This window comes from Vanessa cardui, chromosome 2 (assembly GCF_905220365.1).
Source record: "Vanessa cardui chromosome 2, ilVanCard2.1, whole genome shotgun sequence".
Lineage (NCBI taxonomy): Eukaryota > Metazoa > Arthropoda > Insecta > Lepidoptera > Nymphalidae > Vanessa > Vanessa cardui.
The window spans coordinates 1,041,789-1,065,473 of record NC_061124.1 but is presented as its reverse complement, the minus strand read 5'-3'; the positions used below and the strand labels follow the sequence as shown (position 1 = coordinate 1,065,473).

Below are 23,685 nucleotides of genomic sequence, written 5' to 3'. Positions count from 1 at the left end.
TGGAATGCTTTAGGAATTTTTTGGAGTAAACTAGGTACGTTAGCGCATCTCAGCACTCCAGCAGAGGGTTACCATAGGCCAAGTAATAATATATATCCTACTTAAATAAGATGTTATTAAAGAATCTCTGAAAAATATTTCAGCTTTGGGTATCTTAAAATCCTATCGCAATGATTTGCCTATCACTATGGGTGACTAAGAAATCCCCGAGAAAATCTTTGTTGCGTGGAATGTAAAATTTCGTAAATTGTTTAAAATACATCAACAGATTGCCATGTTATGCACGCTGCAGAACTGTCTCTGCGGTCTTGTAAATCGAAGAAAAGTTATCAATCTGAAAACGAATCTGAAGTAGTGATTGATGAATCATTAAATTTAACAACGAACGAAAGTATAAACAAAGTAATAGCATGTAGAATTAATTTCTTAGCTGACATATTTAAGATAATTTTGCGTAAACATGCTACGTTCATTTAAATTCCCGTAATTCAAATTACAGAAAACATGCAATATCGACCTGCTGGCTTGGATCAATAAAACGCCTTTAGCTGTCGAAATCGTATTATTGTTTATCACCAGTATCTTATCACAATCAAATGATAGCGCTGACATACAGCACTTGGCTGAAGTGTGAAGCGCACGCAGTTACGCGTACCGCTTTTGTTTTAAATTTCGGTGATTACTGTTCGTGATAAGTTTATGCAAGGTTGATAATTATAGAAGGGTGTGGAAGGAACAAGGTGAGTTATGGTTATATTCTAGAAGTTTGACGATGATCACTAAAGGACTTTAACAATAATTGGACGTTTGAAGTGATATGAGTTAAGCTTGATTTTGAATTAGGTTATTTTTTTTTATTCAATTTGCTATCATTACGTGCGGTAGAATTGTCGGATTCGAATTAACACATTCAAATAATATATGTCGTGTTACTTGTTACCTTCTGGTAAGAAGCATGATAGCTCCTGAGGTACGCTTCGTAGACAATCCACAAAACGCATTGTGTTTTTTTTTATTATAATCGGGCATTAGTTACGTTTATTTTAATTTTATAATAAATCATACCTAAATGCGATTCATTTCAATTAATTAATAAAAAGGTTTTATTTTATATTTCTTTTCATAAGGAAAGCAATTTGTTTTTAACAAATCAGTAAAGTCTGTAAATTGTAGTTAGTATTGTAGAACATGAGGTAAGGGTTTCTAAATAAGTAGATGAACAAACATCGCCTTACTTAGTTTAAAAGGTGTTGTAGTCAAATCAGTTTGATCTGATGATTTTAAAGAAGAACACACCCCATTTTTTATTATTCAACCACGAATAATATAGGCCGCTCTAAAAATGTCTTAAATTTTCTGTAGGCACTATAATTTAAAATAACTATAGATATTTACTATCTAACTGCTGAAATATTGTATGATTAGTCAATACATGTAACATCTTTTAATTTTAGGGGCCGGAAAGCAGATGATTTATGATTTAAATGACTTAGTGGACTAAATCAAAATGTTGGCGGCATCTCTGAGCACGCTCACGCCGCGTATGCGGTTCAATTTTTCAAAGCCAAAAATAGAAAATTTTGTATTCAAATTACACTACAAACTCACTGTCACCATACTCCTCGCCTTCGTTATCCTGGTCTGCGGAAGGGAGTACTTCGGAGAACACATCAAATGCATTTCAGATCAAGGAGTTCCTAACCATGTTATACAAACTTATTGCTTCTTCATGGCGACTTTTACTATTGTAAGTTATTACGGTATCATTTAACTGTTATTAAGGTTCTTCATCTGAAATCTAAAGTAATTATATAAATGCAGATGTAAATCTGTTTGTCTGTTACGCCTTTTCGGCTAGACCACTGGACCAATTGTTGTGACTTTTGGTAAGAAGCAAGCGTGAACCGGGACGAAAGAGATCTACAAAAGTTCTTGAAGGATTTTCTTCAATATTGAATTATACGCGGAAGCTGCCGCAGATTCACCTACATATGAGTTAGGCGGTGAAATTATCACTAAAACGGTTGAACCGTAAAATATCTCATAAATTGAATGATAAATATGCAGATATATTCATTACATTTTCCTTTAATTGCAAATTTAACAATGATACATGTTTGAGAAAATGTTTTATGTTCCACGTTAAAAAACTATCAGGTCCGGCATTACAACGAGAGTCTTCTTGAAGGCGGTTTCTTGCCTCACCCGGGTGTTGGTCCTATTCTTGCCTCGGATGAAACATTGCACCACACTTATTACCAGTGGGTGCCTTTCGTACTCTTCATCCAGTCAATTTGCTTCTATTTGCCACATTACATATGGAAGAAAAAGGAAGGTAAGTTAGTAAAGTGTGTTTTAGTTTTTCTATAAGTTTTAATTTTTTTTGAGTGTTCACTCAAAAAAAGTCACAATTTTTTCCGCCAACCAGCAATTGTGTATTCTAACCTTGTAACCGAAATTTACGTATTCCGGTGTGAAGGGATAGTGAGTCAGTGTACCTAACTATAGATACAAAGGAGATAAAATTGGCGATGTACTTCTTAAAGCGCTATGTTTATGGGTAATGGTGTCTGCATATCTAAACTGACATATCTCGTTTGCGGAAGAGAGACAAAGCATATTTCAGTTTGAGGGCGTTTATCTTTCACTGAATAAGAGGGAAATTCAGATCATTTGGTCTCGTGGTCAAATGGAAATTATTGTTCCTATTTCATTTTTTCAAATTATTAATAGTACTTTTATCTACATTTTTGACTAATAAATCTTAAACATATGTACGTCAAAAAGAATGTCAGTGCTATCTTATCTAAATAATTCAGGTTAATGTGAAGAATTCTGAGAAAAAGTGTGATGTTTTACGGCTATGTAACATTTTATGCATTTTTTTCAAGACATGTAGGTTTTTAGGTTTGCACACACGGACAGTACAAATAACCCAACTTATGTATACGAATGTTTCCTAGCTTTGTATTTGATAACATTTTTGCCGTCTGATTAAGATATATTGGATCACTTCAGACAGATTAGTTGCTAATAAATAAAACACTTTCATAGTAATTGAGTAGTGTTTATTTTGTAGGAGGTAGGATAAAGGCACTTGTGGATGGACTGCAATACGCAGGCTTAGCGTTAGCAGAGGAAGATATGAAGTTCGGCGCTACAACAGTACCTTCGAAAAAGACCATAGAGAATCGAGTTGATGTCATAAAGAAAGATATTATATTAAGGTATTTTGGGAGTTATTTTTTATTTATTGAAATCTTAATATATATATTTAAGGTTTGTTGAAAACTTTTTTTTTATAATTCCATCAGGTTACGAGTTAGCAGAACTTGGTCGACTTGGCTGGTGGCGATGGAAGTGGTCAACTTGCTTCATGTTATGTTCCAAATTTGGATGATCAATTTGTTCCTTAATGGGAAATTCATCAGTTTAGGAGCGAGCGTGCTTCATTACAAGGAATGGAAAATGATTGCAGATCCACTTGAAACGATCTTCCCGAAGGTGACACATTATGTGAATAGTGAAATATTATTAGTGGCAACCTGTGTTGATACCAGTTATTGTAACAAAATTTGACGCTAGTAATTATGTTTATTTCGCAAAATTTTAGACATAATTTCTGGAGTAAATGGAAATGGTCTAAAAAATATTGGATGAACAAAAAGTTTTGATAATGATTGTTACAATTAATATTGATTAATTTCATTTTTTGTCTGCAACTGGTTTCTGCTAGTTTGGCGAGAACAATTTCGAGGAAATGGAATATTCATATCACGCTATTCATATATGCCATCTTTTTGTAGGTTACGAAGTGCACGTTCCACAAATTTGGTCCCAGTGGCTCGATCCAGCAGCACGACGCGCTCTGCGTGATGGCTCTCAATATCATCCACGAAAAGATATACGTCGTGCTTTGGTTCTGGTTGTTGTTCCTTTTCATCGCTTCAGCGCTCGGTAAATATACATTAATTATATTGCGAAATACAGAAACCGAAAGCTCTGTAGAGGATGACTATGAAAATGTGATTATTACAAACTGCTCATATTTGTTTCAGCTGTTATTTGGCGTATGATTTCGTTCTTCTTGTATCGTCGTTCACTGAGATTTAACGAGATGTTGTTACGTCATGCTTCGCATAGAAAATTCAATCCTTACAATGTGATACAAGTAGTCAACGGCTGTAAATTTGCAGATTGGCTCTTCTTATATTATCTCGCAAAGAACATGAAAGGAATTGTCTTCCAGTAAGTTTACAATTTAAATTTAATTTTTACCTAGTAGGCTGATGGAAAAATGGAGTATCTGAAGGTAAACGGTTACCTTCTGGAAAATCATCTTCGACATTTATTTACCTGTTAAACCAAGATCCTTGTGCTATTAATAAAACTGGGTTATGTACTCGTAACCCAGAACAGCTATACAAAATTGCGCTATTTTGGTATGATTATTTGCAGTTTTGATCATCAAGACTCTTCAAGTATAATATTTTTTTGTGATCTTCAACATTAATTTTTCATCTTAATTCAGTTTTAAAATAGTTTTAGATGTTTCTCATAAGTTTTTCTTTCTTCTAGACAATTATTTGAACGCTTAGCAGAGGAGCTGCAGAAAAGGGAGATGCCGTTTGATCAAAATGGCCACGAAGAAAAAGGTGCAGAACCAGTACTCTTAGGAAAAGTTGATTATGCTGATGAAACACTCCCTCTGACACAAGACTTAAAGGAAAAATCCAGTTAAAAATGTAACTTAACTAAGCTGTGATACCTAATACCATATAACTCATTTTGTGATCAGCTTCTGTAGCGTTGCTCAAATCTTAAACTTTACGATATTTTACGCGACATTTATAACGGAGATCTTCAATGACATAATTTGAGGTTCTTGAAAAGACAAGAATAACATGTAAATATTTAAGAAATATAAAAACTTTTTGTTCAAGAATCCGTCTTCGTAAATACATGACAGCAAAATGTCTTTAATACAAAATCTACAATTACATTCTAGTATATAGTTTAGGGTAAGTTTTAATCAGGGTATTGAAAAAACAATCATCCTCAAATTTTTACTCATAATATCTGTCTTATAGTTAATCTTAAAGGTTACAAATACGATAAATTCGTTAATCGCTTCATTGATGTTTGCACACATAAAATTGATTAAAGAATATATCGAGCTGACGTTGATGAAACACCAATTGCGTTAATTGATGTAATTTATGTAGTTTGTTGAAATTGGTTCAATTTTATCATTAGAAGATTTGTTTTATTTACTTGCATTTTTATTTGTAAATATATAGCTCTAAATGACAGTGAAAGAAAAGACGCTGCTTCGATTATATTTTCCAGTGTTTTTACATGGTCACATTGGACATTTTTAGGTCTTGCAATTATAGGTAGATGTTTATTTGCGTATTTTAATTCAAAAATCTCGTAGACCTTTGTAAAATTACAATACTTCCAATAATCTTTCGATATATTTTTCTTTACTTACCTGTTTTCGTTCTAAGCTACTATCACCAAAGGCTGTCTGTGAGAGATCGCTATAAGCGATAAGACCGTCTTTGCTCACCATGTATCTAATTGTTTTGTATTTCCTATATATTTCCACATGTTGTGCAATAAAGTATTTTAAATAAATAAATAAATAAAAATAATGGATAGACAATCATCCCACTCACATTTCGATTATTTTTAATGTAAAATTGTTTCGTAAAATTACATTACTGCTCAGTGCTCACGATAGTATACCATATTCAATCTATTTAAATATATGTATATTTAAATGTGAATGAGCTTATGTTTATACGCACTTCATAATAACTAAATTGATTGTAAATTTTCGCAAAGTAAGCGTTACATAATATTGGCAGGTAAATGAAACACTTGTTACTTAAATTATAAAATCATATTTAAGTTCATGTTTTATAATGTTTCCAAAGAATGCTTTGTATTTTTTATGTATGTAGGTATATTTCAAGCTTCAACGAACCTCACGATAAAAGATTGTTGTTTAATTGTATAAGAAACTGCATTTTCTTAAATGTCAATAAAATATTTACTTCCTATTCATTCAAATCGTAAATTGTAAATAATTTACTACAAAGTACAAAAATATTTTAGACAAACTACAATAGCTTAGAAAGTCTTTTGTGCGTAAGTTATTGTTAATTTGACAGTACGATTGAGAATGTTGCCATTAATGTATATTATACATATTATGAATTTGAAGATTTAGAACTGTGTTATATTATGAGATGTTCATAGTTTGATATAAATAGGTTTTATATTTTGTAATTATGTAATGTAATAATTATGCATAGGTATTATTATTATTATAACAAATTTATAACTTAATCTTTTTTTTTACTCATACCGCTTTAGCATATGTCCTTGTATGGAGTTCAAGCTTACTACATATAAAATTAAATTAAATTCGGTTCGTTGGTTTGATTGTTAAAGAGCAACACACAAACAAACAGGCAGACACAGTTACTTTGACTTATAATATTAGTAAAGATTTTGCGATAATGGAAATGTTTAACAGCCTTAGCGAATATTAATGTTATGGTTTTTCATAACTTGGATCTAAAGCCTTACTAAGTCAACCACATGTCGACCGTGGGAACTATAAAGTTATATTACCTGCGAAAGTTATTCTGACTTAGTAGCGTATTACTTAATAATTCTTAATGATTTAATTTTTTTAAGATTTCTTAAAATTGTAATCAAAGCCAGCCAGCCAAAGTGAGACCAAAGTAAAAGATTATATAAAAATGCAGGCAATAGAGAAAGTATTAAAAACACGAGCCAATTACTTCAATTCAATTAAAACGAATCCTGAAATTATTTATGTTCTGTCAGAACATCACGCTTCTTGTTAAAGACTTAATTTACTTACTTTTTGGCGCACTTTTGTCTTGCGATATGAAAGTACTTTACACTATCCTTTATTACCACTTGTGTAAAGTGAACCTAAACTTGGCTTGTCACGCTGCCGCGTGTCTAGATGACATTCGGTTTTAATTTACATCAAAATCGACCCAGACGCTGCTTTGAGTATATTTTACTATATCGGCTTCGCTCATCCATGTACCTACAATTGAAAATTCTACCTATATTTTTGCATCATGCAGAATTTATGTAAACTCAGGCAATTATGTTACAAAATAGCTCAAATAGAATATATCTAAAAATATTTTGGCCTTTAATATATGTATAAAAATTTAAAACGTTTCTGTACAAATTATGATTGAATGGAATGGTGGCAAGAATGCAGTGTTTGCCCGTACTTTATAGGTACAGTTACTTTTAATTATGATAATTATGATTCAAATTTATTTTTAATGTAGAAAAAAATGCAATTCAAATATAACTAAATAATGACCTTGCACCTAAGTATATCATAATTGAAAACAATATAAAATGCTTAAACCGAAATGCGTAGAGGTCAAAATTTATAACTCATTTTATGGTCTGCTAATTCGTAACTTTAAATGCATATCAGTTGAAATGATTAAGAGATTAGACGTGTCTTTAATTTAATTTTTAAAATTTAATCAGAGGATGGCTAAACTTTATTGCGGGTCAGCATTCCCATATAATCCAGTTGACCCAGAAAGAAATTTAGTTTTTTCAGGTTCTCAGCGTCCTAAAAAATTATGGTTCTGTACCTAGCATCAGCAACATGAGTATCGTATAGGAAGCATCTAGACCACGTGTAACGATAACTTATTCTGTAAGCGGGTTTACTTGAGAGTATTGACCCTAGACGGAGGCTGCGGGACGCGCTTTAACCTACTTACAAAAAAGTCAGTTGTGTATTTAAAATCATGTTTAAAAAATGCTTACCGGTTTTTTTAATTATGTGTAAGCAAATGTGCATGCAAAATAATATGTATTTGGGGCTTAAATTAGTTAAAAGTACTATTTATATTTTTTTATTTCGGTAAACTTAAACTATATATTTGAACTAACTCATTTTCTTACTATAATGTACATAATTGTACAATTGACTGTGACGACGTCATCGTTTTAAATTAATAAGATTACTTGAAAACTTCCTTATTCCTTGAAACTTTATAAAGAATGTTAATTTATATCTAATTACTAGCTAGATTATTTTATATAAAAACCATTGCATGTAAATTGGTCATATACTTCAATTAGCTGAGTTCATAATATTAGTATTTAAACAACTATACTTCTGCCAACAGATCTTCCAAATATTTACTAGAAAAAAAATTGTGATCAAATTTTGTTTTAAGATTATATACTGTGTTAATTTAAAAAAATAGGGTACGGTAAGGAAACAATACAGAAAAGATAACATAATAAATAAAAATCAATATTTGTGTTTTGTACATGTAAAATTTCTATCTTAAGCAATATAAAAATTATTATTATTACTTTTTAATTTAATGATACCAAAACCTTTAATCTTTCGACTTCATTTTCTTTTAATAAAATTTTAACAATTTTCAAAGTTTGTAACTTGGATGAGTAATTGGGATAGTGTAAATAAATTTAAAGCAATACAAACGTCCCGAAGCATACGAAACTGCCTGGAATTTTGGCCTCACAGGTAACGAGCGACTGGTTCTCTTATTGATACTCCACATGCTGTCGTTTCCTAGCAACTTTAAATTCATTAATTCAATTAAGACTTTTTTGATTTAAGTATCGCTTTACAAAAGGGAATCTCTTATTTTATTTAGATTTTTTTTAAGTAAATTAGTATAGCCCAATTTTTTTAAAAAATTCATCACAACTTTTGATTTTTCAATGAATTTGCATTTATTTATTAGATTTAATAGACATGACATGACAATAGTTTTAAATAATCTACTAAGATTAATTGAATTTTAGTACTTTTATTGAGGATATGGTATCAAAATTATTTTGAGTAATCAAATGTCAACCAATTTATTAGTTTATGTTGAAAAACAAACTTACACATAACAGTGTAAATTAAGTAAAAACTATGTGGTAGAAATATATAACTGTATTTATTTGATTAAATGTAATCATTTTTTTTAAAAACGTGGTATGAATTTGTAATAAGAGTAATTTTAGTTTATTTTATTTTAGTTATTACGTAGATTGAAACGTTTATTTTTCTAAATATTAATAATGGTAACATTCTTGATAAGATGGCGCCAGCCCGCCATTGTCATTGGTAAGAGCAGACATTATTAGTGTTGTCTTATTCTATCTTTATGGAAGAAACTATTGTTGTCTCTTTTACAACTAGCAGCAGATGTACCGGTGCGGCTGGCATAGTAAAGTATCTGTACTGTATCTGTGGAAAAACAAAATAAATTGTCGTGTGTACGGATCAGCCGTGTGTTAGATCTAACAATTTGTCTTTCGTTTTCTTTCGTTTTATGTGTTATAATGATAAATAACACGATATTTTGCGTCGACAGTAAATTTTATAAGGTCGTGTGATATTTTCGTATTTAGGACTGACGAGAAAGTATGAATTTAAATTTCGAAATTCGATAAGTTTAGTACAGGGAAATAAACATTGGCGAAAAGAGGCAAAAGCTGCCTAAAGCATACTAAAGAGTGTTTTGGTAAGTAATACATATATATTTTTTTAAAATACATACTTTCTAATTCATAATTTTGTATCTATTCGGAAACTTGGGGATATTTATTTATTTTTTAAATTTTGCAATTAACTATTCTTTGTTGATAGTAAATACATACCCTATTACAAAAGTAAATAGATTATTTTGTTTCTATTTATAAAAAATATAGTTATGTTAATTACAATATTATTTTATCGCTAAGTAAATAAAACTTAATAAATATAAATGTTTGCCTTTTCAGTATGTATTTTTCCATTTATCTGAATAGTAATACTACTTTATTATTTTAACCAGATCAAATTAAATCCAATATAGAATACAAGTAGTATGTATGTAATAAGATATGTTTCCTTTTACATTTTATTTATTAGAGAAATATTATATTATCATAATATGTTGGATATAATTATTGTTTTGTTCCACTATTTATTGTACTTTAATCCAAACCTAACAGAACAGCGTTAAAGTACATTATTATAATAATATGAAAGGTGTTCTCTATCCCATTGGGAACTTTTTACTTTAACTATGTTTACAATTTAGTACATACTTATTTAAAAATACTTGTTTATATTTTATTCTAATATAATAAAATATAAATTGTAATTGTAGTAAGTTAAGTTAGTTTTATGTGAACCGAAAATTGGGCGAATAATTCTCAGCTCAATTGGTGACTGGCTAAACTTTCACTTTAAGAAAAAATGCTAAACTCAATAAAAATGCTGTGGCATGTCTAGAGAGTCAGTTTTATTTGTAAATCAACACTAAATATAAAAACTTATATCTAAAATTCAAATAGCTATTACACGCCTTGGGCATTTATTAATATTTTAATTTCCTTCATATGTTAAATGCAAGTCTTAATTATTATTTAATTAATTAAATATGACTCCGAGTTTCATTACTATATTCAGACAAATTGTTAAATTTATTGTATGCATTTATGATATACTTTTTATTTAATTGGGTATCTATAGAGCAATGTGTATTGTCTGTATGTTATGTTAATATTATATTGTAACTTAGCATTTATGTCTGTACATCATTTAGTCTCTAAAATATATATATATATAATAATTATGCACATATATCCTATTAAAGTAAAAATATTATAATGTTACTTGTAAAAAAAAATCACAATACTTTACTAGCAAAGAATATAATATATTTTATAATTATTAAATATGGTCTCCCAACTCTAAATATACATTGTAATGATTAGAGGCATATAAATATTTTACAAAACCATTTCTACTTGAATGTTTTGAAATTTTTTTCTTCCTAATCAACTTCATAATAGCTTTTCGCACATATTGCAAAAGTCGCCTTTAGCAAGATAGATGATGAAGATGCTTTATTTTTAAATAGTAAATCTCTGCACAGTATAAGACAAAGCCACTTTTCCACGTTTTTTACGCTTAGGTCTTTAAAACTACGCAACGGATTATGTTGCAGTTTTCATCATCAATGAATAGTAATTCAAGAGGAATGTTGATATGCATAGTGCATGCATATTACAGTGAAAACAAGCCGGAAAATTGCAACGCTTTTTATGTTTGTTCTTAAATTTTAAACTTGCATAGACACACTCGTGAGAAGTCGGGTCGAGTAGCTATTTATTACTAAACTAAAACCTCTTTCAAGATGCCTTTGAATCGCACCAAAAAGTTTCTTTGAAAAATTAATTTGGCGCACGTGCGTGATACTTTCGGTCAGGGACCGCGGCGCATTTTTGTTGGCCACACCGCGGTCAGACCGTATAATTTGGTCCATCCTGCTCCCGCTTTAATAACCTTTAATGGTACATAGACTGGGGCGGTCCCACTTGATTTATGACAACTAGATCGACGACCACCATAATCAGAACTATGAGATTACTCACATTTGAAGTTGTTCCCCAGTCTTTAACAGTTCAAAAAAGTCTGGTAACATCTCGTTGATTATTCTAATGGCACTTTTCGTAAAGATTATGTTTTAGTTCTGTATTGCTTTGATTTATACGTGTATTTAACATTTGTCGGCAGTTTGTCGGATGTTGTAACTCATCTTGCCTTTTTTTTTAATGTAAGATTTGGCTTACAAGTTCATTAAAACTACTATCAAATACTGGTATAATGTGGTATAATGTAAAATTTCTGATACATACTACATGTTTCGACTTTCCTGTATATTTGAGATATTTATTACATAATGCTGTATTTTTTTTATTTGTCGGCTACCACTGCCCACTACCACCACAAAAATACTATTTGACGCTATAGAAAACATTAACCGAAGTCTTCTATTGCTGATGGTCACCAATATACAGCATTAAGATTCGTCCCTTGCCTGTAGTTACACTTGCTCATTGACTCTCCCAACCGGAACACAATAGTAATGCTGTTAGCTAATATATATAACTAGGTACCCACACGAGCTTGCACAAATCCCAAGTGAATGATGATAAAAAAGGAAAATCAACGTTTAAATTAATCCACTAAAAATCCTTGTAAGCGAGACCGTAAGTGTCAGGTAAACATTTTTTTTTAAACGAAAAATGGCATTTTAGTTATATTTCTAAATAATGATTAGTGTACAAAATTTGAGCGTAATTAATTGTCTGCCCTTTACAAACTTATAATGGTATGATTTGCCCGAACCATATAAATAAATGAATATAAATCAAAATCAAATCAAATCAATTTATTCAAGTTAACTTCACAAATAAGCGTTTTCGAATCGTCAACAATTAAATACTACCACGTATAAGAAATATGTACCGCTGTACACCCTCTGTTATTATCATATGGTACACACCAAATAACAGATGAGCTATTATCTCATTCCGTATCTTAAACTATTAGGGCGGTTCCATAAAGGCAGTAGTTGCCTAAAATGTAACAATGTTTGTTACAGTTGTATTTGTAATGCTCGATTCTTCTTCTCATCATCAACATCTCAACATCTCACTGATGTAATGTCACAAATCATATCATTACACACTGACTATTTCTCGTTTATGTAATGCGTGAATCTAAACTGTTACAACACAGGCTAATGATCCCGGCCTCAAAGCGTCCTTAGGCATGGTATCTGGGTTTAAGGCCATTTCTCAATCTTTGTCACATGACTAAAAGTAAAGTAACTATGGCTAAAGTTTGTTAATCCTTTTCAGCAAGTCTTAAAGCTTCTCATAACATGTTGTGCTAAGCGGTTTCGTAGATAAACATGTGCCATTGTCATCCGACCCATGCAGGTTACCTCATAATGTTTTCTTTACCACCAACCGCCATATAAAGTCTGTAATGCTTATCTGGGTTCAGGTTCCATTGTAAACCACCTTGGGTCAAAAATATAATGTATTGTAAGTTGTCAGCGTAGTTAGTAAACCTTTCTGAAGTGATCTCTAGTCTATTAGGTATAATAGAAACATGATATAGAACAGTACACCTGCTTGGAGCTCGTTCGCCTTGACCGCGAAGGGGACTCGTTTAAACCTTACATTTATGTAAACGATTATACAGCTCAGTTGAGCTTATCGATGAATTATTGTCATGAAAATGTCTGGAGACTAAATTTATTATCGATCTATACGTAGCCTTGGAATATTATTGTTTTGGCCACTTGGTTATATCAAAAGCCCTTGATCTAGTAGTCTTGATTTTTTTCGTAGTCGGATTATAGTTTTTACTCATTTGTTTATAACTTGTATGCAGTGCGTTCATGTATAGTTCATTGAATCGAATTTTAGCGCAATTCTAGGGATTTAGACAATGCAAATCCGACAATTGTCAAGGCGTTTGTGTTTTGGCATTTTCTGAAAACTAAATGGACAGCAATTCCTTGAGCTTTATCTAGGTGGGTAGTGCTGTCGTTGTAAAAATGTAACACAAGACCCTTGTTGAAGTCCTCTGTAAAAAGTACAGATACATCACGATTTTAATGTAAAATAACTCTGCTGTTATTAAACAAATTGTACACTGGTATTTCAATCGTTATTTAATACGTATATAATGATAATGTTTGACCTCAAAATTGCATAACATTCGTGATGTAATGTTTTTATGCAGGAATTAAATCAAAGAAGCAAATAGCGAGAGACATTGTCTCAATTCAATTTGAATAACATAAAGCTGCGTCACCACAAAAGGAAAATTGACGAGTTTCGTTTTGTTATAAAAGTTTCTGTAATTAAATTGTCAACGAAAAATATTACATTTATGTGTAATCGTTGTTGGTTTTTTAAACCGTTGCAAACAATTCGCCAACTATTTTAATGAAACGCACCATAAAATGTCAAACGTAGGCTGCGAACAAGAAACGTTAATTTGCGTGTACTGGCTTATCATGAATGAGGTTCGGTATTCATTAATATTAACGTCTTTATGAAGGCGATGACATAATAATGTTAAATTGCGATGTTGTAATTACTGTTGAGTTATTTATGCAGGTTGCATTTAGTAGTAACAAATTGTTATCAATTAGAGGAACAGCATTGTTACGTTTGGGAACTTGGGATTCGTGTTCTTCTTTATAAGCCTCATTTGCTTATTGCGTGCTCGCAACTTTGATTAATCTTTATTAATTGGCTTTTTATTGTTTTATATGTAAAATGATTGGCAAATCTGCCACCTGATGGAAAGTCACCACTGCTCATATCCATCTTACTTTAATAAATGTTGGTTATGTCACCTTGTGCCCCTGAGTAAGTAGGTACAAGAAGTCTTTAAATCGGAACAGAACAATTCTATAACTATTGCTGTTTGACAGTAGAATATACAGAGATTCGGTTTACCTTCAGATGAACATACCCATATCTCTACCAATAAGTGACCGCCGGCGTTAAAAATAAATCGTAAGGAGAAATAAGCATAAAAATAATAATTAAAGAAGTATAGAAAGAGTCTACTTAAACGTGTCACTACTTGACTGTTCCGCCACTTGGTCTTGAGGTGTTTTGTAGCTATACTATGCTCTATTATTACTATACTATACATTATTACCTTTATTTCCCCATCTCCGATGAATAATAGGTGTTTCGCGTTAATTAAGCGAAATATAATTAAATATAAATACCATATACCAAAATACGGCTAGTTAACAGTGATATTTCAACCACGTTTTGGTACCTGATTCACGCATGTCGCGGTTTTAGCATGGATTTTGCAGATTCTAAAACAGTTTGTATCGATGTGATATTTGCAACAAATAAAAAAAAATATTTCTTCCCAGCAAACCGTGATCAATTTGTTGTGCATCTGTGATTTACAAATTGTACATAATTTTGCGAAGCAATTGGGATTCGCAAGATTGTTCTATCAATAGCAAAAAATATGTATAACCCATATCGAATAGAAATTTATCTGAATTGAAAATCGATTCCAATCATAGATGATTCATATATTAATATGTTTATAAATAAATGATTGTTTGGAATCTTTATAAATAAATGACTAAAAATCGATCCAAAAATAAATGCAAGACGTTTGACCACTAGTTATTTTTTAAATTAGCACATTTGCTCGCACCTGTTGGGATGTTACTATTGGAATCTTAACCATACCTCTTTTTTATAGCAAGATATAGTCATGGTGAACGTTTATATATTATGTATTACTTCGTCATTGTTAATAGACTCGTCATTATTCAACAAACAAGCGATAATCACTTTGGACGATATTGTTGTTTATCTAAGAAATGTCTGTTTATTTACTAATATCAATAATATTAGTAGAACAAGTGCGGACTGTTGATTGTTATATAGTTTACCAATTGAAAATATATTAATTGGTATGTCGTTTGTATTGTTAATGGTATCTCGTATATCGTGTATATTTCTGCAAAGAAAACCTTTAATATAATACCAGCTCTCTGTTTTAATCAAATAAATTATGGGATTTAAAAAGTTATAATACTACGATACTACCAATCGCAAATTAGGCCAAATCGTTTGTCCTTGCTGTGGTTATACCGCACTCTTATTTTTATCATGTATTTATTTAAATATCTTGTTATGTATTTAAACTAAATGTTAATTATTACTATTATTTATATAAAACAAAATGTTTTCCACAATAGTGCTTAAAACATTTTTGAAAATATATTTTACGTTGTTACAAATTTATTGAAATAAACTTTATCTTACTTGTTAAAGGGAAATCGTTTATGTGAATTATCTGTTAAAGATTATTTTGCGAATTTTCGTCTAGACATTGTCAATGATCATACAAATATATGTTGTCTTTTATAGTTTTGGCAGCTTTCGTTTGGGAATATGCGAAATGATAAATGATCTTTAAATACGTTGATAAAATAAGCAATATCTTGGAGAAATCTTAAATAGACAGAATAAGAATCATTATTAAAAATATTATATCATATTAAGATTTGTATAAATCGGATTATTAATTGTTGCTTGTATCTGTTAACAAAAGTTACTTAGAAAACATTTTTAGTAGGCCCATAAAATGACTTGAATTCGCCACGTTACAGTTTATCATTAAATGTAAAGCTTCCGGTTCGTAATATAGATTCTATCGAAACGAACCGACAAGAAACTTATTACTTACTCTTTTCCATTTTAATTACACATTATGTCAATAAAGTACAATAAGGTACAATGGTCAAGTTAAATAGTAACAAAGAGAATGGGATTTTAAATTATACATACTATTGCACTTTGATCGAAATAATAATTGTTTAATAATTTTCCTTTCTTTTTCTGTCAAGTAACGATGTTTTTGTTTGTTAATTGGTCTTGCGGTTGACCGAATGATAGTTATATTATTTTACTTGTTTTCCGAATAATTTCTTCTTTTCGTTTGTTGTCCCTAAATCGATTTTTCAATAGAAGAACTAAAGATAAATCTGAGAATAACCGCTTTGCTTAAAGGTTATATATTATGCACTAATTTCCGTCCGCTTTAGAGGGGAGTGGCGGTTCAGGAGTTAGCTATATTTTTCGGAATAAAAAGCGTATGTAGCACATACAGACTTTATTGCTGTTTTCAGACTGTATTGCTGTGCTACATTTCATTTTGATTCAGATTTAGCCTGGCGTTCAGTTCTGTCATGATTAAGTAACATCCATCCATCAAAACTTTTGCATTTATATATATTTATAAGATATTTCTTGATTAATATGCATTCAGATAAAATATAACCACTTTGATTTAATATTCAAAGTTTCGATAGCAAATTTGCCGGTATTCAAAATATAATATTTCTAGAAAACCGAAATGAATCCTATCCGTAATAATCCTAAGTGTATAAACTTTTCAATTGGATCTATTGTATAAAACCTGTAAAGGATTCTATCTGACGTAATACATATTTTAAATCTTGCTATAATTTTTTATTAACACTTTTACTTGTTTTTTGTTACATAATATTTTGTAATATATTTTAGAAGAAATCACTTAATTATTGTTTTTTTTTTGTTTTACATAATATTTATTATCGTTTTTACTATCTTACGCAATGTGTTCGAAAAAAAAGCACTCCGTCTCCGAGGTTGATTGGATGTCAATTGATCGTGACATGACAATTGCCCAAATTGGGCCGACTCCGCCACGGGTAGCTGATAAATGCAGTCGATACAATCACATTCTTTACAAGAACTTTCATAATACGTTAGCGAACTATACCGTTATATATCGTAGTCTGCCTAAAACATCACTTGGAATCCTACACACGTATGACCTCTTATGGCAGTCAATAATTAGTAGTATTTATTACGTCGTTGTTTTAGTGGCTAGCTTATAAGGTCAGGTCAAAAGTCAGAGCTCAAGTCAGTCCAATAAAAAGTTATATAGTTTTTCTATTGAAAAATGATCAATAGTAGACCGAAATCTGTTCAATTCCCGTGCCACAGAATGTTCGTAAAGTCGTTAGTACTCCGCCTGAACTCTCATTTTTGCTCTCCTTTTGGATGAAGAGATTGAGGAAATAGGCAATTCTGCACTGTCGTATTGCCTGCGCGGATACATGTAGATTTTGTCATGATGTTTTCCATCACCGCGGAGCATGAGATGAATTTATAAATCATTGATAATAAAGTGCTTGGGAACACAGTGATGCTCAATTATTTATTTGTAAATGTTACGAAATCTACAATAAATGATTTCGATTTGAGCACATTAATTGCGCAATGCTTAGACCACATCTCAATGTCAAGCTCATTGTTAGAGATAATTAATTCATTGACACAAAGGTAAAATTAATTTAAGCGTTTTCCGGTAAGTCTAATTGTATTTTTATATTACATGCATATAGATTAGTTCCATTGACCTCGGCTGCGTCATTACGTAGACGAGGAAATACCAGTTGCGAACTGGTATTTTTGTTAAAACAGCTGATTATTTGTAGGTAAATAGTCCATACCTACTTTGTTTTATTAATGAAGTCGAGTTATATGGATGTCATTTGACGTAACCACGATACCATTTGATTAGTTACCTGCAAGGGAATTTATCTCTACTTGTCTAAATACTATGATGAAGTAGGTCGAGTCGGTGCGTTCGTTAATTTCCGAACGAAACCTTGGAAATTGATGCAACACATGCAAGATTTTGCTTCTTATTACGACTTTAGGTGTGTTATTAAAAAACTCATGGCGTTCTTTATCAAAATGTCAATAAAATCTGAAGAATATGATACGAAAGTGTTATGGTCTTGTTCGTTGATTTTCATACATATGACAAATTGAATGGTATTTAAATTAGCATTATCCAGTGTATCTACAGACTTGAGATACATAACATCTTAGTTCCTAATTGGCGATGGGTGTTATGTAGTATGTGCATAGGTTCACTTAATATAGTTGTTAAATGACGAATTCAAAAGTCCTTGTAAAAAGTCTACTTGAATAAAGTATATATTAATTTTGGTTTATTACAGCCGCAATCTGTAGTTCTATAATAAAAATGTGAAAGTAACTCTATCTGACTGTCTGTCTGACACTCTTTAAATGGAAAACCAATGAACCGAATTTGATGAAATTTGAACTTTGAGGACGTAGGCTACATTTTTGTCTAACACATGACAATCAACCCTCTGAAACGCGAGCAGAGTCGCGGGCGACGAGTGTCTTATTTAACGGTGGTGACATCTTACATTGCACATGTAATTCTGCAGCACGACGGTAAAAATGCTTTAAAAACAATTGATGATTTTATGATAAATGTGGTAATTGTGACACAATTACTCTGAGTAACAGGTCTTGTCGCCATGCGTTAGTCATGATATGTACTATTTATTTCGATTCGAGCTACGTTATTGCGTCATCATCACGTTAACGTCATTATAATAATTAAGTTTATAAATTGTTTATGAATAGTCGTGGATTCCATTGTTATTAAATCAAGGCAGTTTTCACTGTCGCAAAGAAATACAATTGTCCTTCTATGTTAATTTAAGCGCTTTTTAATTTCTATCATTTGTTTAGTATTGACAAGTAGGCATTGGTATATGTATCATTGTAGCCTATATTTATATATGTATCATGTAGGGTCTGATCAAATAAAAGTTGGGATTTTTAAAAAAAAATGTATTAGCAGCCAATGATTTGGAGTTAGGGTGTGTTAAATTCCAATCACATACCAAAATAAGTAATATAAACCTATATATTCTGCAATCAAGCAAGATAATAAATAGATAAAAAAACAGACTCTTCTCTTCTTCCGTGAAGAAGAACTGGGCTCAATTCAGTCCCTCAGCTATATACTGATATTGGTTGTAAAGAGTAAAAGTAATGTTTTCTTAATTCCATTAACTACTAGTTACTACTGTTAACTTTAGTTTCTAATTTCGGTTTGGAAAACGCTTGCAAGAGAGGACATTGTTAACATAAGAGACTGCTCACCATACTCATAAAGACATTCAAAGACAGTCATCATTCTGTACGAAACCAAAACGATAGATCATTTGTTCACCTGCCTCTCTCACTGACACCGAATTCTAAATATACTTAATTTATTGTTTAGTTTGAACTAAGTAATGTATTTAAAATACTTAAGATAAATAATGGTTGCGATGTGTTCATAGCTAACGCCCCACTTAGTAGTCACTGAAATAGTTCAACGTTCCTGCTTCGTTATTTTATACTTCTTCAAGTTACTTAACTCTAAAATAAGACTCAATGCAGGCGTGAAGACATCGTTCAGACACTTCGTTTCATTTAAAGTAATAAGTAGACTCTCATTTTATCTTTCTTTTAACTTATTTATCACGACAGACATTAATCCACTTTCAAGTTAGATAACTTTTTGAAATAAGTATAATATAAAACATGCACACGGAATGATATGAGTGAAAGTCAGAGTAAGGGAAGGTAACGATTAAGAAAGGAAAAAAATAAACTTTTTAAAATGCAGCAAATGCATTTTAATAATTCGATTTCAGCAGTATTCATAGATATTAAAGAGATCCGATCAGGGTTTACGATTCTGTCATTTATTAATAAAGAAAATGATATGACATGAATATTATTGATACCAATTCCAATAGTATAGCTGTTGGAATTAGATATGTTTAGAATGAAATCGTTAGTAAAGAAGATTAACCTTACATAATACTATTTATTTTTATTTTACCTCTGTATAAAATTAGTCTAGATTTAAATCGTTCGTAACAGTTATAACGGTCGGCACGATTTCTAGACCTGGTAATTGATATATTTAGGAAGCTTCGGTTTTTCCACGTCAACGCCGCCAGAGGCGTCTCGTCTTTCATATGTCATACCCCGAACGCTTTGTTAGTTACTGAAGTCCTGCATTTGTTTATTTGATGGATTAATAAAATTAAAGACAGAATAGCTGTTCGTAGATATTCCTATAAAATTACTAAATCTAAATATATACTGGTTTGTTTTTTTAACATTTAAAGTTTACAACTCAAAAGGTGATATTATTTGATAACTTTTATTGAATTTCAATATTCCTAGCATAAATACAACATTTATTTGTGTTTGTTCATCAATGTATAAGTTGTATATACATCTTATTGTACCCATGCGGAGCCGGGATGGGTAGTTGGTAATGTGTATAAGATGATGATCAAAGATGACAGTTATTCTCAATTTATTGTTTGCTTTCCTTAGTATCATAGAAACCTATAACATTAGATCCTGACACTAAGTCTGCTACACTTTCGTATCTATCTAATCTTGTTCCACCAGACCTGCCCCCTTTCACTTTTGAACCAGTCTCGGAGGAAACTGTTAAGAGGAATGTCCGATCTATCTCCACAAAAGCCATCGGTAGCGATAATCTTAGCCTGGATATGATACTTCCTGTGCTGGAGGATATTGCACCTGTGATCACTCACATTATTAATTTCTCACTTTCGTGCAATATCTTCCCAACACTCTGGAAGAACGCCTACGTTATCCCGCTACCGAAGACCTCCAATCCATCCTCTTGTTCTCAATACCGTCCCATATCTATACTGCCTATCCTATCAAAAGTCCTAGAATCTATAGTTCACAAACAACTGTACTCCTACTTTACCATCAACAACCTCATGTGTCCTTTCCAATCCGATTTCCGTCCATCACACAGCACCGTTGGAGCACTGCTGAATATAACCGAGGACATTCGGTATGCTATGGATAACACCAAGCTTACTGTAATTGTTCTGTTAGACTTTAGTAGTGCTTTTAACTCTGTAGATCTTGACATTCTTCTTGGTACCCTCCGAGCGGTTAATATTTCTTCCTCTACCATTGATTGGTTTCACTCTTATCTTTTCGGGCGCCGGCAGTGCGTGAAAACAGAAAATTCATCGTCTGATTGGTCTAACTTATCTGCCGGTGTTCCTCAAGGCGGCATACTCTCTCCACTTCTCTTTTCTGTTTTCATTAATAACATTTCACGTGTCATCTCTTCTCCCTTTCATCTGTATGCAGATGACTTGCAGCTGTATCGTCATTGTCAGTTGTGTGAGTTGTCTGAGACTGTTGACTGCCTAAACGAAGACCTCTTGGCTGTTCAGTTATGGGCCAAATCTTTTGGCTTACTGGTTAACCCTGCCAAATCACAAGCAATGATCATTGGTAGCAGTAGGCTAAGAAGTAAAATTGACTGGCCATCTGTGCCCTGTATCAAGTATGCTGGGGTTCCAATAGCCTATCATGATAATGTAAAAAACTTGGGCCTGATCATTGACTGCAACATGTCTTGGACGTCTCATCTCAACGATGTTAGTAAACGTATGCATTTCACGTTTCACTCTCTCAGACGTCTCCAATATTTTCTCCCTTTCAACACCAAAATTATGCTCGCTCAATCTCTTCTTCTCCCTATTCTCGACTACGCTGATGTTTGCTTTCTGGATGTGACAGAGGAACAGCTTAATAAGTTAGAGCGCTTACAAAATCTTGCTATTCGCTTTATTTTCGGGCTACGTAAGTACGACCATGTGTCTCTTTTCCGCGCTCAACTTAAATGGCTGCCTATCCGATTTCGCCGTGATATGCACATCCTTTCGGTCCTTTTCAATATTCTCACAAACCCTAATATTCCTGAATACCTCAGCTCCCGCCTCAACCTGCTTCCTCCTTCAACCCGCTCCAGGCGTTCTTGTATCACTATGATGCTCGATGTGCCTCGGAGTAACAGCAAATTTCGACTTCAGTCGTTCACAGTACGAGCTCCGCTACTATGGAACAAACTTCCTAAATACATACAGGACAGTACTACTATCGATATGTTTAAAAAACGATTAAGACAGCATTTCCTGACACAAGTTTACCCTTCATCATAAACTTTGATATTAATACTTGTGTATCTATGTATATTATATATATCTATATATATCTATATATGTATATATATATTATATATATATTATATATATGTGTATGAATGTGTATTTATATAAATATTTTTTATAAGTAATTATGTGTGTAATAAATAGAAGTATATTTTTATTTGCTATCCATTATATATAAATATATCAAATCTATCTTATTTTAGTCTGCACTACATTGCCCGCTGATTGACTCTTATCACTCACCTCCATAGGTTGACTGGAAGAGATCTCTTTTAGAGATAAGTCCGCCTTTGCTCATGTTTTTTCTATTTTATTATTTTCTGTAATGTCTTTTTAGTGCAATAAAGAATATATATATATAGAAAGAGATTTATCGGTGACGATGTTCCCTCATGGCGAAACGATTCCTGAGCACTTCAAAAATAATTTAGGTCATATATTAAATTACAATGCGGTATATTTGTTTTCTTTTTTTTTAGTACAAATTTCTCGATCTTTATTTGTAGCCATTTTATTCATTTTGTAGTTTAAAAAATATTATTATGTTTCTTTTGTTGTGGATAAACTGTTATAAATTTCGAAATAAAAATTTCGAAACTAGAACTGGGGTATGGCCTATGTATAAGGATCGTAACACATTTACACAACAGCTTTTCTAATGGTATGTTATCTACATCTGTCTAAACACGTTTTATATATTTTTGAAGGACATTGTACACATGGTAGAGTATGATATTGTTGGTAAAATCAACACGGGCTTCGTGCATGTAATGTAGATTTCATTGTTTCCAGCGATGCACCATTGACGACAGTACAAGTGAATTTAAGCTTTATACTCTTGTAATAAGGACGTATAATAGTAAAATTCGTTACACAGAAATATTATGTACCAGTAACCCAAAACAGCGGGTATACGATCACGAACAATCGGTCATTGAGCAACGAATGTTTGCACAACTGCTGGAAATGATTCTGTTAAATTACATCGTTATAGAATTAAATTAAAATGCCATATTATTGACACATACATAATATTGACTTTCAAGAGAATTCAATTGAAACAGCTGTGAAAATAATCAAGATAAAAGATTATGTAATTTTTTTAGTCCGTAAATAAACAAATAACAAAAATATGTGATGACCGGTTTGTAATCGTAACAAGTACCGTAGGCCAGTAACTCTGGCACTGCAAGACATCGACTCTTCTTACACCGCCGCATCGGCCCCAATCAAACAAGACGAAATAAACCTTTGACCCTATAATTACACTGGATCGATCACCATTTAAACGCGAGTATAGTTAGTGCTAGTGTTCGGAGACATTTTACGAATAATACGT

The 23,685-nt window shown here is 31.8% G+C and overlaps 2 protein-coding genes across 2 annotated transcripts in view; both read left to right on the top strand.

Annotated features, from left to right (window-relative positions):
• The first annotated feature begins 585 nt into the window (after nucleotides 1-585).
• On the top strand, nucleotides 586-4,840 carry LOC124541629 (innexin inx7-like). The gene is made up of 8 exons (XM_047119558.1): nucleotides 586-740; nucleotides 1,455-1,747; nucleotides 2,158-2,335; nucleotides 3,080-3,227; nucleotides 3,315-3,504; nucleotides 3,807-3,957; nucleotides 4,059-4,248; nucleotides 4,579-4,840. Exons 2-8 carry the CDS (start codon nucleotides 1,508-1,510, stop codon nucleotides 4,739-4,741), a joined length of 1,260 nt encoding a protein of 419 aa, XP_046975514.1. The 5' UTR covers nucleotides 586-740; nucleotides 1,455-1,507; the 3' UTR covers nucleotides 4,742-4,840.
• A 4,423-nt stretch (nucleotides 4,841-9,263) lies between these two features.
• The window catches only part of LOC124536383 (innexin inx1), a 45,326-nt gene continuing 30,904 nt past the window's right edge, over nucleotides 9,264-23,685 (top strand). Inside the window, exon 1 of the mRNA XM_047112917.1 lies at nucleotides 9,264-9,578. The gene's annotated coding sequence lies outside the window, so the exon portion shown is untranslated. The remainder of the gene's footprint in view (nucleotides 9,579-23,685) is intronic.